The sequence below is a fragment of the Tiliqua scincoides genome, chromosome 3 (genome assembly GCF_035046505.1).
Source record: "Tiliqua scincoides isolate rTilSci1 chromosome 3, rTilSci1.hap2, whole genome shotgun sequence".
Taxonomy (NCBI): domain Eukaryota; kingdom Metazoa; phylum Chordata; class Lepidosauria; order Squamata; family Scincidae; genus Tiliqua; species Tiliqua scincoides.
In genome coordinates, this window is record NC_089823.1 from 142,945,696 (window position 1) to 142,957,882 (window position 12,187).

The 12,187-nt window shown below is 48.9% G+C and overlaps 2 protein-coding genes across 2 annotated transcripts in view; one reads left to right on the forward strand and one right to left on the reverse strand.

Annotated features, from left to right (window-relative positions):
* The window catches only part of CDHR1 (cadherin related family member 1), an 87,285-nt gene that overhangs the window by 67,819 nt on the left and 7,279 nt on the right, over positions 1 to 12,187 (forward strand). The window contains exons 15-16 of the mRNA XM_066622178.1: positions 4,456 to 4,684; positions 5,572 to 5,826. Of these exons, the coding sequence (XP_066478275.1) occupies positions 4,456 to 4,684; positions 5,572 to 5,826 (484 nt within the window). The remainder of the gene's footprint in view (positions 1 to 4,455; positions 4,685 to 5,571; positions 5,827 to 12,187) is intronic.
* Positions 6,051 to 11,046, reverse strand: LOC136643826 (uncharacterized). Its single transcript, XM_066619186.1, has 2 exons — positions 10,890 to 11,046; positions 6,051 to 7,044 (listed from the first exon to the last, which is right to left on the reverse strand). The coding sequence occupies exons 1-2, from the start codon at positions 11,044 to 11,046 to the stop codon at positions 6,443 to 6,445; spliced, it is 759 nt and encodes a 252-aa protein (XP_066475283.1). The 3' UTR covers positions 6,051 to 6,442.

Sequence of the window (12,187 nt, forward strand, 5' to 3'; positions counted from 1 at the left end):
CTGAATCTGTGACATTCTACATGCAAAGAAGATGCTCTACCATTGTGCTACAGCCCCTCCCACCATTCTGCAAAGTGTATTATCATCATCATTGTTACTCTAGTGCAGGGATGTCCAAACCTTTTGTCAGGAGGGCCACATCATCTCTCTGACACTGTGTTGGGGGGGGGGGAAATAATTTACATTTAAAATTTGCATAAATTTACATAAATGGAGATGAAACTTATATGAGTGAATGAAGGTCTTGCAATAGCTCAAGGCCTATAAAAGACTTTGCACAAAGCAAGGTTGGCCTTTCCTTTGTTGACACTGCTGCTTTATAGACATGAAACAGCAAGCAGTGGAGAGAGCCTTGGCCTACAACTCGCATGAGAGGTCAAACAGTTGGCCCTCGCACTGAGAGTAGTCACATTGGGCCAGCACGGGCTCCAGCAAGTCTTCCACAGGGGCAGAGACTCATTATAAGAACATAAGAACAGCCCCACTGGATCAGGCCATAGGCCTATCTAGTTCAGCTTCCTGTATCTCACAGCGGCCCCACCAAATGCCCCAGGGAGCACACCGGATAACAAGAGACCTGCATCCTGGTGCCCTCCCTTACATCTGATATAGCCCATTTCTAAGATCAGGAGGTTGCACATTCACATCATGGCTTGTAACCCATAATGGATTTTTCATCCAGAAACTTGTCCAATCCCCTTTTAAAGGCATCCAGGCCAGATGCCATCACCACATCCTGTGGCAAGGAGTTCCACAGACCAACCATACACTGAGTAAAGAAATATTTTCTTTTGTCTGTTCTAACTCTCCCAACACTCAATTTTAGTGGATGTCCCCTGTTTCTGGTGTTATGTGAGAGTGTAAAGAGCATCTCTCTATCCACTTTATCCTTCCCCTGCATAATTTTGTATGTCTCAATCATGTGCCCCCTCAGGCGTCTCTTTTCTAGGCTGAAGAGCCCCAAACGCTGAAGTCTTTCCTCATAAGGAAGGTGCCCCAGCCCTGTAATCATCTTAGTCACTCTCTTTTGCACCTTTTCCATTTCCACTATATCCTTTTTGAGATGCGGCGACCAGAACTGGACGCAATACTCCAGGTGTGGCCATACCATCGATTTGTACAACGGCATTATAATATTAGCTGTTTTGTTCTCAATACCTTTTTCTAATGATCCCAAGCATAGAATTGGCCTTCTTTACTGCTGCCGCACATTGGGTCGACACTTTCATCGACTTGTCCACCACCACCCCAAGATCTCTCTCCTGATCTGTCACAGACAGCTCAGGACCGATTAGCTTATATGTGAAGTTTTGATTTTTTACCCCAATGTGTGTGACTTTACACTTACTTACATTGAAACGCATTTGCCATTTTGCTGCCCGTTCTGCCAGTTTGGAGAGATCCTTCTGGAGCTCCACACAATCACTTCTGGCCTTCACCACTCAGAAAAGTTTGGTGTCGTCTGCAAACTTAGCCACCTCACTGCTCAACCCTGTCTCCAGGTCATTTATGAAGAGGTGGAAGAGCACTGGTCCCAGGATAGATCCTTGGGGCACACCGCTTTTCACCTCTCTGCATTATGAAAATTGCCCATTGACACCCACTCTCTGTTTCCTGGTCTTCAACCAGGTCTCAGTCCAGGAGAGGACCCGCCCTATAATTCCCTGACTGTGGAGTTTTTTTCAGTAGCCTTTGGTGAGGGACCATGTTGAACGCCTTCTGAAAGTCCAGATATATAATGTCCACGGGTTCTTCCGCATCCACATGCCTGTTGACCTTTTCAAAGAATTCTAAAAGGTTTGAGAGGCAAGACTTACCCTTACAGAAGCCATGCTGATTCTCCCTCAGCAAGGCCTATCTTTGATGAGGCATTCCACCATCTTACCTGGTATAGATGTTAGGCTGACCAGCCTATAGTTTCCCGGTTCCACCCTCTTTCCCTTTTTACAGATTGGCGTGACATTTGCTATCCTCCAATCCTCTGGCACCGTGGCCGTTTTTGAGGGACAAGCTGCGTATTTTAGTCAAGAGATCGGCAAGATAATCAGATTAGAGAATGGGGGCTCCCCATGGTCTAGATTGGGGGTCCCTGAGGGCCGTAAATGGCTCTCAGACCAGGGTTTGGGCACCTCTGCTCTAGTGCCAACAACCGAATCTTATGTAACTCCCCATGCAGCAATGTAGCAACACCAACACAGCTTCCATTGTATCCTGCAGGGGACTTTTGGCAAATTGAGGCTTCCTTGGGGTTTGTTCCCTTGCTCCAGGGTAAGCCCTAGCAGTCACCATGGGTCAACTCAGACCTGTACCAGCTCTATAGCTAGCATAAGTCCACGCTGCCCCATGAAGGTAGTTAAGGCCCAGAAACGGGGTTAGAATTTGGCGGGCACCACTGCCACTGAACGCACACTCTTCGTGGGCCCAGTCCACCTTCCTACCCACCCCCATTGCCTCCCCATTCTGCTGACCCCCTCCCTGCCTCCTTCCCGGCCCCTGCACAAACTTACCGGTGGTGACTGGCATCTGCTTCTCATTGTCACGTGGACCTGGCCCATTGTCACTTGTGGCAGCAACCAGGCAATACTCACTGACACTGTTGCATTTGTGACAGCCATAAAGCTGCTTACGCTGCCAGAATGCTCATTCTGATGGTGATTAGCTCTCTGACATTATAATGCCAGCAGCAAGCATTGGTTCCAAGCTTCAGTTTGATGATTTGTGTCAAAATAAAGAAAACAAAAAAACTAGAGCAATTCTGGGAAGTACATCAATGCTACTGGTAGGACAATGAACAACAGGTCACAGCAGCGAATGAGGAGTGAATGAAATTTGCCAAACTATCTTTTTTTTCAGTCAGATAGATAACTTTTAACTCATAGATAACTTTTGGCTCAGATTTAGTTATATGTATCCATACTTCATTGCTAATGGGAATGTATCAAAAAATGGAACAGAAAGAATTATTTCCACTAGTATTAGGCTGAGTTCAGCTTTCCTCCTAAATCATTCAATCGGCACTTGAATTTAATCCAATTTCTTGTTAGTATTTCAAAAATAAATTCAGCCTGTCATCTGAAATGATTGATAAGAAATGTGTGACAGATAGTTCAGCAAGCCTGCTGCTTTCAGATGTTTTGGGGGTGAGGGTAAGGTGCCAGTCTTACTTTAACATAGAATCTGCCTTCTCTGGAACAGAACTGTACTCAATGAGATTACTCGGCATGCAGGTGTCTTAAAGAGCGCAGATCCAGTATCAGAAGGAAATCAGTTGTTCTTTCCTTTCTTGTTTTAAATGGAATCGGATCAACTGTTCAGCAAAACTAACAAACAGCCAAATACTGGAGACATTGTGCTTCCCCTGCCTGTATTTTGAAAGTCTTCTTTCATTCAGGGCATGACTCACTACGTTGTTCTTACAAACTGCATAAATATGCAGTTCTCTTATGTTTTCAATGCAGAGAGATTACACTGAGGGGGAAAATCCATCACATGATGCAGTTCACAAATACGAAAGCTGTTAACATGGAATATAACCAGAATGGCTTGAAAATATGAAACTTGAAATGTCAGATAATAAATCTCCCTCTCTCAGTCTCTCTCTCCTCCAAACAAAGAGGCCCTGGAGACCTTGGATAATACTCCGCGTTTCATCTAAACACATCAGTGTTGTGCTGGAACTGAATTTTTCTGTACTAAGGGCCCAATCCTATAAGCTTGCTGCGCCCCCAGAACTAATGTTGTGGCAACACAGCATGTTTTATGGTGGTCTCAAAAGGTGACATGCCATTCGGAACAGCCAGACTGCCACCTCAAGTGTCCAGAAGCCACGTGCCAGTGGCCTCCAAAGATACCCCAGCACTGGTAAGTCAGTGCAGGTGGCAGGGGGTGGGAGGAATGGGGAGGGAGAGGAGCAGGCCTGAGACTGAGGCGGGGAGAGGGTGTGCTGAGGTAGGCATTATTGGTTGTGGCATGCTGCCAATATCCTATCCTCCTTTCCTAGCCTTGATACATCTCTCTGTGTGCACTTGGACTGGTACCAGAAAAAGTATGCCCCAAATGCAGATCCAGGTAGACCCATTGAGATGGCAAAGGCTTGCCCCAGGGCAAAGGGAAAACGTTGTCTTACCTCCAGGTGGCCTCCAGGACCTAAAACTCCCCCATGGGATGCAGCACCAGCATCCTTGGCATGGCTGCATCTGAGCGCAATTGAATTGGGCTGTCTCTTTTATTACATGTTGTTTGGGGTATAGGGAGAGCAATGGACTTTTTAAATATATCTATTTATCATATATAAATTACAACTATTGGAGTAGGGTTGGAACTGGAGTCACCTTAGGAGTAAGAGATAAATCCCTCTGAAAATGGTACATCAAACCTAGCCAAAAGGGGTCTGTTCTTTCTTCTATATTTCAGTTGAGCTGGAAATGAACACCATTTTTTCATGGTGTTTTCCAGGTTCCTGATACATCCATCCACTGGGATTATCTACACTCAGCCATGGGCCGTATTAGATGCAGAAGTCGCCTCCAAATACAACTTCTATGTCAAGGTAGAAGACACAGAAGGGAAGTATAGCTTGGCTGAAGTCTTCATTACTGTGCTTGATGTCAATGACCACTCCCCAGAGTTCAATGAGAACATCCAAGAAAAAACCATGATTATTGGATCGCCTGTGAAAGTAGAGGTGAGTCATGTCATAGTTACTTGTACGTTTTCTCTAAGCTATCCCATTTTCAACATAAGAAGGAGCAGCCTGGAATAAGCACTCACAACTGTTTGCTTGCAATATGAAGTTTATTAAGAAGGGTTAAATTGCTAAATAATGAACTTACTTTTCCATTAGGATGTATAAACCTGAACATTTTTTTTTCCCAGACCTTAGCATTCCATCACACTTTAGACTGACCAGGAAACTGAACTCAGGATGGCACTATGATAGGAAAAGACTTGATCCTTCTTTAAATGGTCACCAGGTGTAGGAAATAGGTTTAGCGCCAACCCTATTGGTGCCTCTTAGTACTTTACTTTCTTCTTTGCAAGTGCATAGTTGCTAGTAACTTTTATGGGGGGAAATGAAGCACTGCAGTCTGAGGAAGAGGAGAAAGAGAAAGAAAGCAAACCCAAAGGGTTTGGGGATCAGACAGAGTCTGGGAAATATTGGACTGCGAAGAAAAGAAAGCAAGCCAAAGAAATATTTCCAGGGAAGAGGTCTAGCAGAAGGATGGGTTGAATTGAGGGAATGGAAAAGGATGGGACAAGGAGCTGGAGCCCTCCCTATACTCCAGGCTCTTTTCCCACTCATGAAATGTCACAGGTATTTGCAATAATTATAGCCTAGCACAATTATTTGAATGCTGGAGGAGCAGGACTGTCTTAATGCATGACAGGTGCATATGTATATACATTAGAGGTGTCATTTTGACTTTGATTTATTACCACTCACTATTTTACTATTGAATTGAATGCCATGCAGTCTTTAACTTAATTCTTGCATTTACCCTCTTGAAGGTCTTGCGTTCAACAAAAGATTCTCTTTCATAATTTCTCCCCCTCCCTCCCTCCCCAAAACAGGCAATAGACCAAGATGCAGAAGAACCCAACAACATAGTTGACTACTCCATTATGCAAGCAGATCCAGCGAATGTGTTTGATATAGACCAGAGCACCGGGGAAATAAAGCTGAAATCATACATAAGGTCCTTGGACATCATTCACAACATCACCAATAACAAAGATTGCATATGGTCGGTGGTAGTCCAAGCTAAAGATAGAGGCTCCCCTTCTTTTAGTACCACAGCTGTCTTGAAGATTGACATCACTGAAGAGGTAAGAAGATTGTGGAGATAACTGGCAAACTGGAAGGGAGTGAGGGGAAGAGATGTATGGTTGTGAAACAAAGAGAGATTTGTAATGCTTACCTTCGCAAAACTCCTGTTATCGAACATGTTGAGGAATATTTGAAGGAATGAGAAGGTGCTGTTGGCTGAGAAATTTATTACCCAGCACCCCCCAATAAAGACACAGGCAAGGGCATATGGTACAAAGGGCCACTTTATTAACTATTTAAATATACTTCAGATTGCAACAGGGCCTAACAAATAAGTCATGCGGGTTCTACATGGGGGAAACGGAGCTGCCCGTCTACTTCCCCCTATATTGATTTGGGCGACCACACCAGACTCTGGGCAGCGTCAGTACAAGCCTGCCGCCCCCTTCATTGTCACCCCGAAGGGGCAGGGTGGCAGGCTAGCTCAGGCCACCCGAGCGAACCCGCGGTGCGCCTTTACCACCAGGCCGAGGTTCATCCAGCCTGCGTCACCCAGCCGGGAATGCCAGCATGACCAAGCGTGGAGTCCACCCGGCCCTTGCCACCCTGCGGTGTACACCGATATGACCTTACCTACCCAAAACCCGCACGACACCTGCCACCCGGGGGGTCAGCCTAGCGCTTGGCCCCACCGCCCCACACGGAAAGAAATTTCCGCAGGCCCTGTTGCAAATCACGAAGAAAAACATCATTGCCAAACACCGAAAGGTGTACTCCATCGCTTCTGAACAATTGGGGCACATCATAGCTGATGCCTGGGTGAGAAATGACACCGCCTCCATGACGGAGCACCGCCCGCCTCACATACGAATTTACTTTCTTCCTAGCCAGTTCGATCTTTTTAACATTAGAGGCATAACGCCAAACCCTGCGAGGCAAGAGGTCAGACCATAAGATGACCATCCCGCGAAAACACTGACTAATGTGGAGAATATCGCTGCAGGCCTGAAGCCTCAAGGACAGAGTCGTCCTCTGGCCCAGGTCGTTCTCCCCCAAATGAATAACAATGATGTGAGGCGGGGCATGGGCATGCACAAACTCATAAAAAGCGGGAAGAAGCTGATCCCACAGCATTCCCCGCCGTGCAACCCAATGCACAGTAGCCAATGAACCGAGCTGCAGCTGCGTGCCAAAGCTACTGGAGGCCGCCCTCTTCCTTGCCCAGAAAACGATGGAGTGGCCGCAGATAAGGACCCGAACTGCTCCCGCCCTGGAACCTGTGGACAGGAAAAAACAGGAATCACAATTCCAGAAACATGCATCACTTAACTATATAGCACCTGGCGAAGCCAGTGCAAGAGAGCGCCCAACCGCTGTCACGGGACAAACCCGGAAATATAGCATGCAACACAGGAACATGTGGCAGTGCCACTATAAACAACTGGCAATGCCAGAACAAAGAGCGCCCAACCGCTGTCACGGGCCATGCCCGGAAATTTCATGTGGTATCTGCATCACCCCTCGCCCCTACCACCAGGGCGAGGGGGAAATAGCGGAGCCCATCCCACTCAGCGCTCGTCAGGCTCTCTGACATAATATTTAAATGCCCAGGAGCGCCAACGGCCAATCCTCTGAATGTCCCGAGCTGGGAGGCCGAGATCAGCTGCAGCTGATGCAGCCCCAATCCTGAAAGAGTGCAGGCCGTAATCTTCCGCCCGAAACCCAAGGTCCGCCACTGCCCTGCGAAAAAGGACCCTAAACTGAAAAAACGTAACAGGTGAGGCATCAACATGGCAGAACAAGGCACCCCGAACCGCAGGACGTGCAGCCAAGTAAGACCGAAGTGTCCTTACTGGGCACAAGGCTAGGTTCTGCGCCAGGCCCAGTCGCACTTTAAAACCCACCCCCCGCTGGTCAGTTTTCGAACGACGGAGAGTGATAATGACCCCATCAGCCTTAATAAGTACATCCTGCAGCTGTAAGGCTCTACCAGACTCGTCGCCCGCTGAGGCACATAAAACCTCACTGGGGCGGAAGGCACCAAAAAACATAATGATGCTGATGGTTCTAAACAACAAGGACTCATAAGGAGTCGAACACAGCACCTCAAAACGATTAATCAACCTGACTAAAATCCCAGGGGTAATGGGCTTACGCCGGTCAGGCATAGGGGGACAGATCCTTTTCAAACCCTCGACCAACTTGCGTACCCTAAAGTCTGCAGTAGCATCAGCAAAACCTGAGGCCTTGGCACAAAATGCCAATGCCGCCAAGTACACTGATAAAGACCTACAAGCTACATTAATGCTATGCAGGTATAACAGGAACCGCATCAGGTGTTCCGGAGGAATAGGCCAGACTTGGGGTAAAGCCAGGGCTGCCCGAAAGGCCTCAAATTCCCTTGCCTTACTTTGATAGCTGTGACGGGTAGAAGGCGCGAGCGCAGACCAAATTACATGTTGCGCTCTGCACAGCCAAGGGTCCAAAGCCAAAGGGGCATCGGATCGGGCTCCCGCAGCGCCCCCGGTGCCAGCTGACGGAAACGCTCCACCTGAAAACGAGATAGGGCATCGGCTATGCCGTTGTCAAGACCCGGGACATGCTTAGCCAAAAACAAGATGTTATTTTTAAGGCAGTGCAAAACGAACACCCTCACCAGCCTCATAACCCGTGGGGACCGGGACGTCTGCTGGTTAACGACAAACACCACAGCTTGGTTGTCGCACCAGAAACGCACGGTGGAGTTGGCAAATTCCTCTGCCCATAAATGAACTGCCACCACAAGGGGGAACAGCTCCAAAAAAGTCATGTCCGCTGTAACCCCCTCTGAAACCCATGCATCCGGCCAAGGGGCGGAACACCATCTCCCTCTAAAATAAACTCCAAACCCAAAACCACCCGCAGCATCGGAGTGAACTTGCAGCTCCGCCTCAAGTAAACACTCCTGCCGCCAAAAAGATACACCATTATAAAATTCCAAAAACTGTAACCAGGTTACCAAATCTGCCTTCATGTCCTGTGTGATCCGCAGGCGGTGGTGAGGCTTCTTGATACCCGCCATGCAATCACACAGCCTCCGCAAAAAGGCTCGACCAGGGGCAACTACCCTGCAGGCAAAATTCAAATGCCCCACCAGAACCTGCAAATGCCTCAAGGACAATTTCCGAGCCTGGAGGCCAGCACGAATTAACTGCTGCATCCTAACCAACTTATCACCAGGCAGTCTACTGCACTGCTGTACAGTGTCCAATTCAATACCCAAAAACGTAAGGGTAGTCGAGGGGCCCTCAGTCTTTTCATGGGCAAGGGGAACCCCCAACTCCTTGCACACAGCCACAAAGGTATGTAGCAGGTGCAGGCACTGATCAGATCCACCCGCGCCCACGAAAAGAAAATCATCAAGATAATGGACCACTGAGGCGAGTCGTGCCCTGCTCACCACTACCCACTCCAAAAAGGAGCTAAATTTCTCAAAAAGGGCACAGGAGATTGCGCATCCCATTGGCAGCGCTTTATCCAGGTATAGGGAACCGTTAAACTGAAAACCAAGCAAACAAAAATCATCGGGGTGGACAGGCAAGAGTCTGAATGCAGACTCAATATCCGCCTTGGCCATGAGGGCACCACGGCCACAGCCACGTACCACCCCGATAGCTTGGTCCAACGAAGTATAGCGCACTGAACAAAGGTGCGCAGGGATCCTATCATTAACTGAGTCCCCGTAAGGATAGGACAGATGGTGAATGAGACGGAAGGTCCCAGGGACCTTCTTGGGGACTACACCTAAAGGGGACACCTGAACCTTGTGAAACGGAGGAGACTTAAAGGGGCCCGCCAAACGGCCGGCTCCCAATTCCTTATCTATCTTAGCTTGAACTATCCCCTCCATTCCCTTGACAGATGGGAGATTCCTGGTCCAGGTAGATCTGGAGGGAGGAGGCGCGGGAATCCGAAATCCTTTAGAAAAACCTTCCAATAATATCTGAGCATCTTGAAACTTCGGATACCCCTTCAAAAATGAAGCCAACGCCTCTACTCTAATCGGGGTGGGCCCCCTTTCCAGCTTGAGGGGGCTGACCGCCCCCTCTCTTGGCCTGCCCAGCTTGGGGCCTGGGACCCCTCCTAAAACCTGCCAACTTGGGGCACACGGACACTGAGTGCTGACCGTTGCACTGCCCACAGACATGTGCAAAAGTGCAGCCTGCCTTACTGCACCGCCCTGTGGAGTTAAACTCGTAGCAAGAGCGGGGGGGTTGAACCCAACGCACTCCTGACATCCCTGCCACTGGCCCGGTGGTGCTCCGAGCAATCAAATGCCCACTATCAGATCGGTCACCCAAATTGGACCGGGCCGGCAGGACAATTTGGACCCACAATTCCCACTGTGGAATCCGCCAGTCAAGGGCGGGGTCGTGCGAAGCACGTAAACGAAAATGTTCATCATATGCAAGCCAGGCCGCGCCCGCATATTCGCGGAAAGCCCTGTGGATAATATCCAGGTACTTAAAAAGCGCAGTTGCCCGTGCTGGCTGCATCTGAACAACAACTGCAGCATAAATAATGTATCCATTTAACCAGTTATTCCAATTCTTATCAATTTTCCGCCTTCGTGCCACTTGGGGATCAGGCGCTGGGTCACCCACCTTCAGGGTTGGCTCAGGTTCCTTATGCAATAAAGTAAAAACATCGACAAACTCGCCCCTCCAAATTTTCTCTTTAACTGCCAAGGCAAGGTGACCACCCAAAGGCAGGGCCACATCCCCGTAAGCCACTCGCGGACGCTCACCTGACCCTTCTGTGGCTCCCTGAGAAAAAACCCCATATGGGACATTGGCATAAGGGGCGAGGCCATACGGGACACCAGAGACTGGGGAAACCCCCGTAAACGGCAGAGCGGCAGCCACGGTCTGCCCCACTTGGGATGCTGTCGCCCCTGAGGAGATCCCAGGTTGCTGCCATATTCCTGGTGAATATGGAAAGGGGGGGACTTGCGGCACCTGAGAATAACCCCAAGTCGGCCAATACGGCAACGGAGTCGCAGGTGCCAACACTGGGGAAGTTACACCTTCACGCTCATCCCATACACCAGCCCAGGCTGAGTTATCCATCTGCCCGCTCTCACCCGTTGAAGGCATGGGTACTGCCTGGCAAGATGCTCCTTGCGAATGCTGCTGCTCCTCAGGGTCTGATGCCTGCACCTGAACAACAGGAGGTCCAGGCGGAGCGTGCCGCTCAACTGGTTTCTCCAAAGCAGTTAACCTGGAAGAGAGGATTTCCATGAGCTTTGCACCACACCCTTTTCTGGTAGACTTTCGACTGGGGGGGGGGAGCACCTGATGTGCTACCACCATCTCCCAACCCAGCGTCACGCATTGCTTTCTCCTTCTCAAGAGCCTCCACCCGTGCAACCAGGGCCCGCAGCTCAGCTGTATCATTCTCCTCATCCGAGGAGGAAGCTGGTGCGGGATTGGGGGGGGGCGCTTTGGGGCCTTCCCCCCGGATTTCTTGTTTCTCTTAGGCATAGTGACGATTGAACTGTGGGGGGGAAGCAGTGATAACTAACCAATCAACCTTATAATACTTACCACTAAGCTACTCTAATTCTCCCACGCCCTTGAACTTATTTTTATTCAATTTTAATTTCAAAATTCTTTTTTTTTTTTTTTTTGGTTTGTTTTGTTATTAATTTATATTTTAACTACAACTGCCTTAATTATGGAATTTGTTTTTTTTTATTACTATTATTATTTATTTTTATTAAAATAATTATTTATTTATTTATTTATTTATTTAAATCTCACCTCTTTATTCATTTATCCCATCAACTTCTTGTTTTCTCCCCCCCCCCTTTTTTTTTTTTTTTTTTTTAAACTAGCATACAAATAACACAGCAAAACAGTTATCCAACTTGCGGTCTCCCATCCAATTTTGAACCACAGCTGACTCTGCTTAGCTTTGCTCAATGTTGAGTGTAAAACACCACTCAGCCACCAGGCCTTACAGGCGAGCAAAGGAAGCAAAATCCTGGTAAAATGCCTTTCCCAGGTATGTGCTAGGGAGGAGGCTGGCAACCTCTGAAAGCCCCAAACGGAGGAAGGTGCGGAGAAAAGCTCCTGGTGCCTCTGCCTGCAGGCTCAACAAGCAGCCGGGCAGGAGGCAGAGCAACCCCAAGGGCGGCAGGCACCAGCTGCAGCCAGGCACGCGCCCAAACAGCGCTCCCACGGGGCACCTGCACACCAAGCAGGCGACCCGTTTCACACATGCACCCCAAACGACCAGCAGGCTCAAACACGGACCCATGCAGAGCCGCCAGGCACCCAAGCGCTGGCCACCCAAACTAGCCTGGGGAGATGGGGGGGGTCGGGCGCTGAGCGAGGGAGGTGGGGGGGAAGGTCCGGCGCTCAGCGGCTCCCGCTGAGC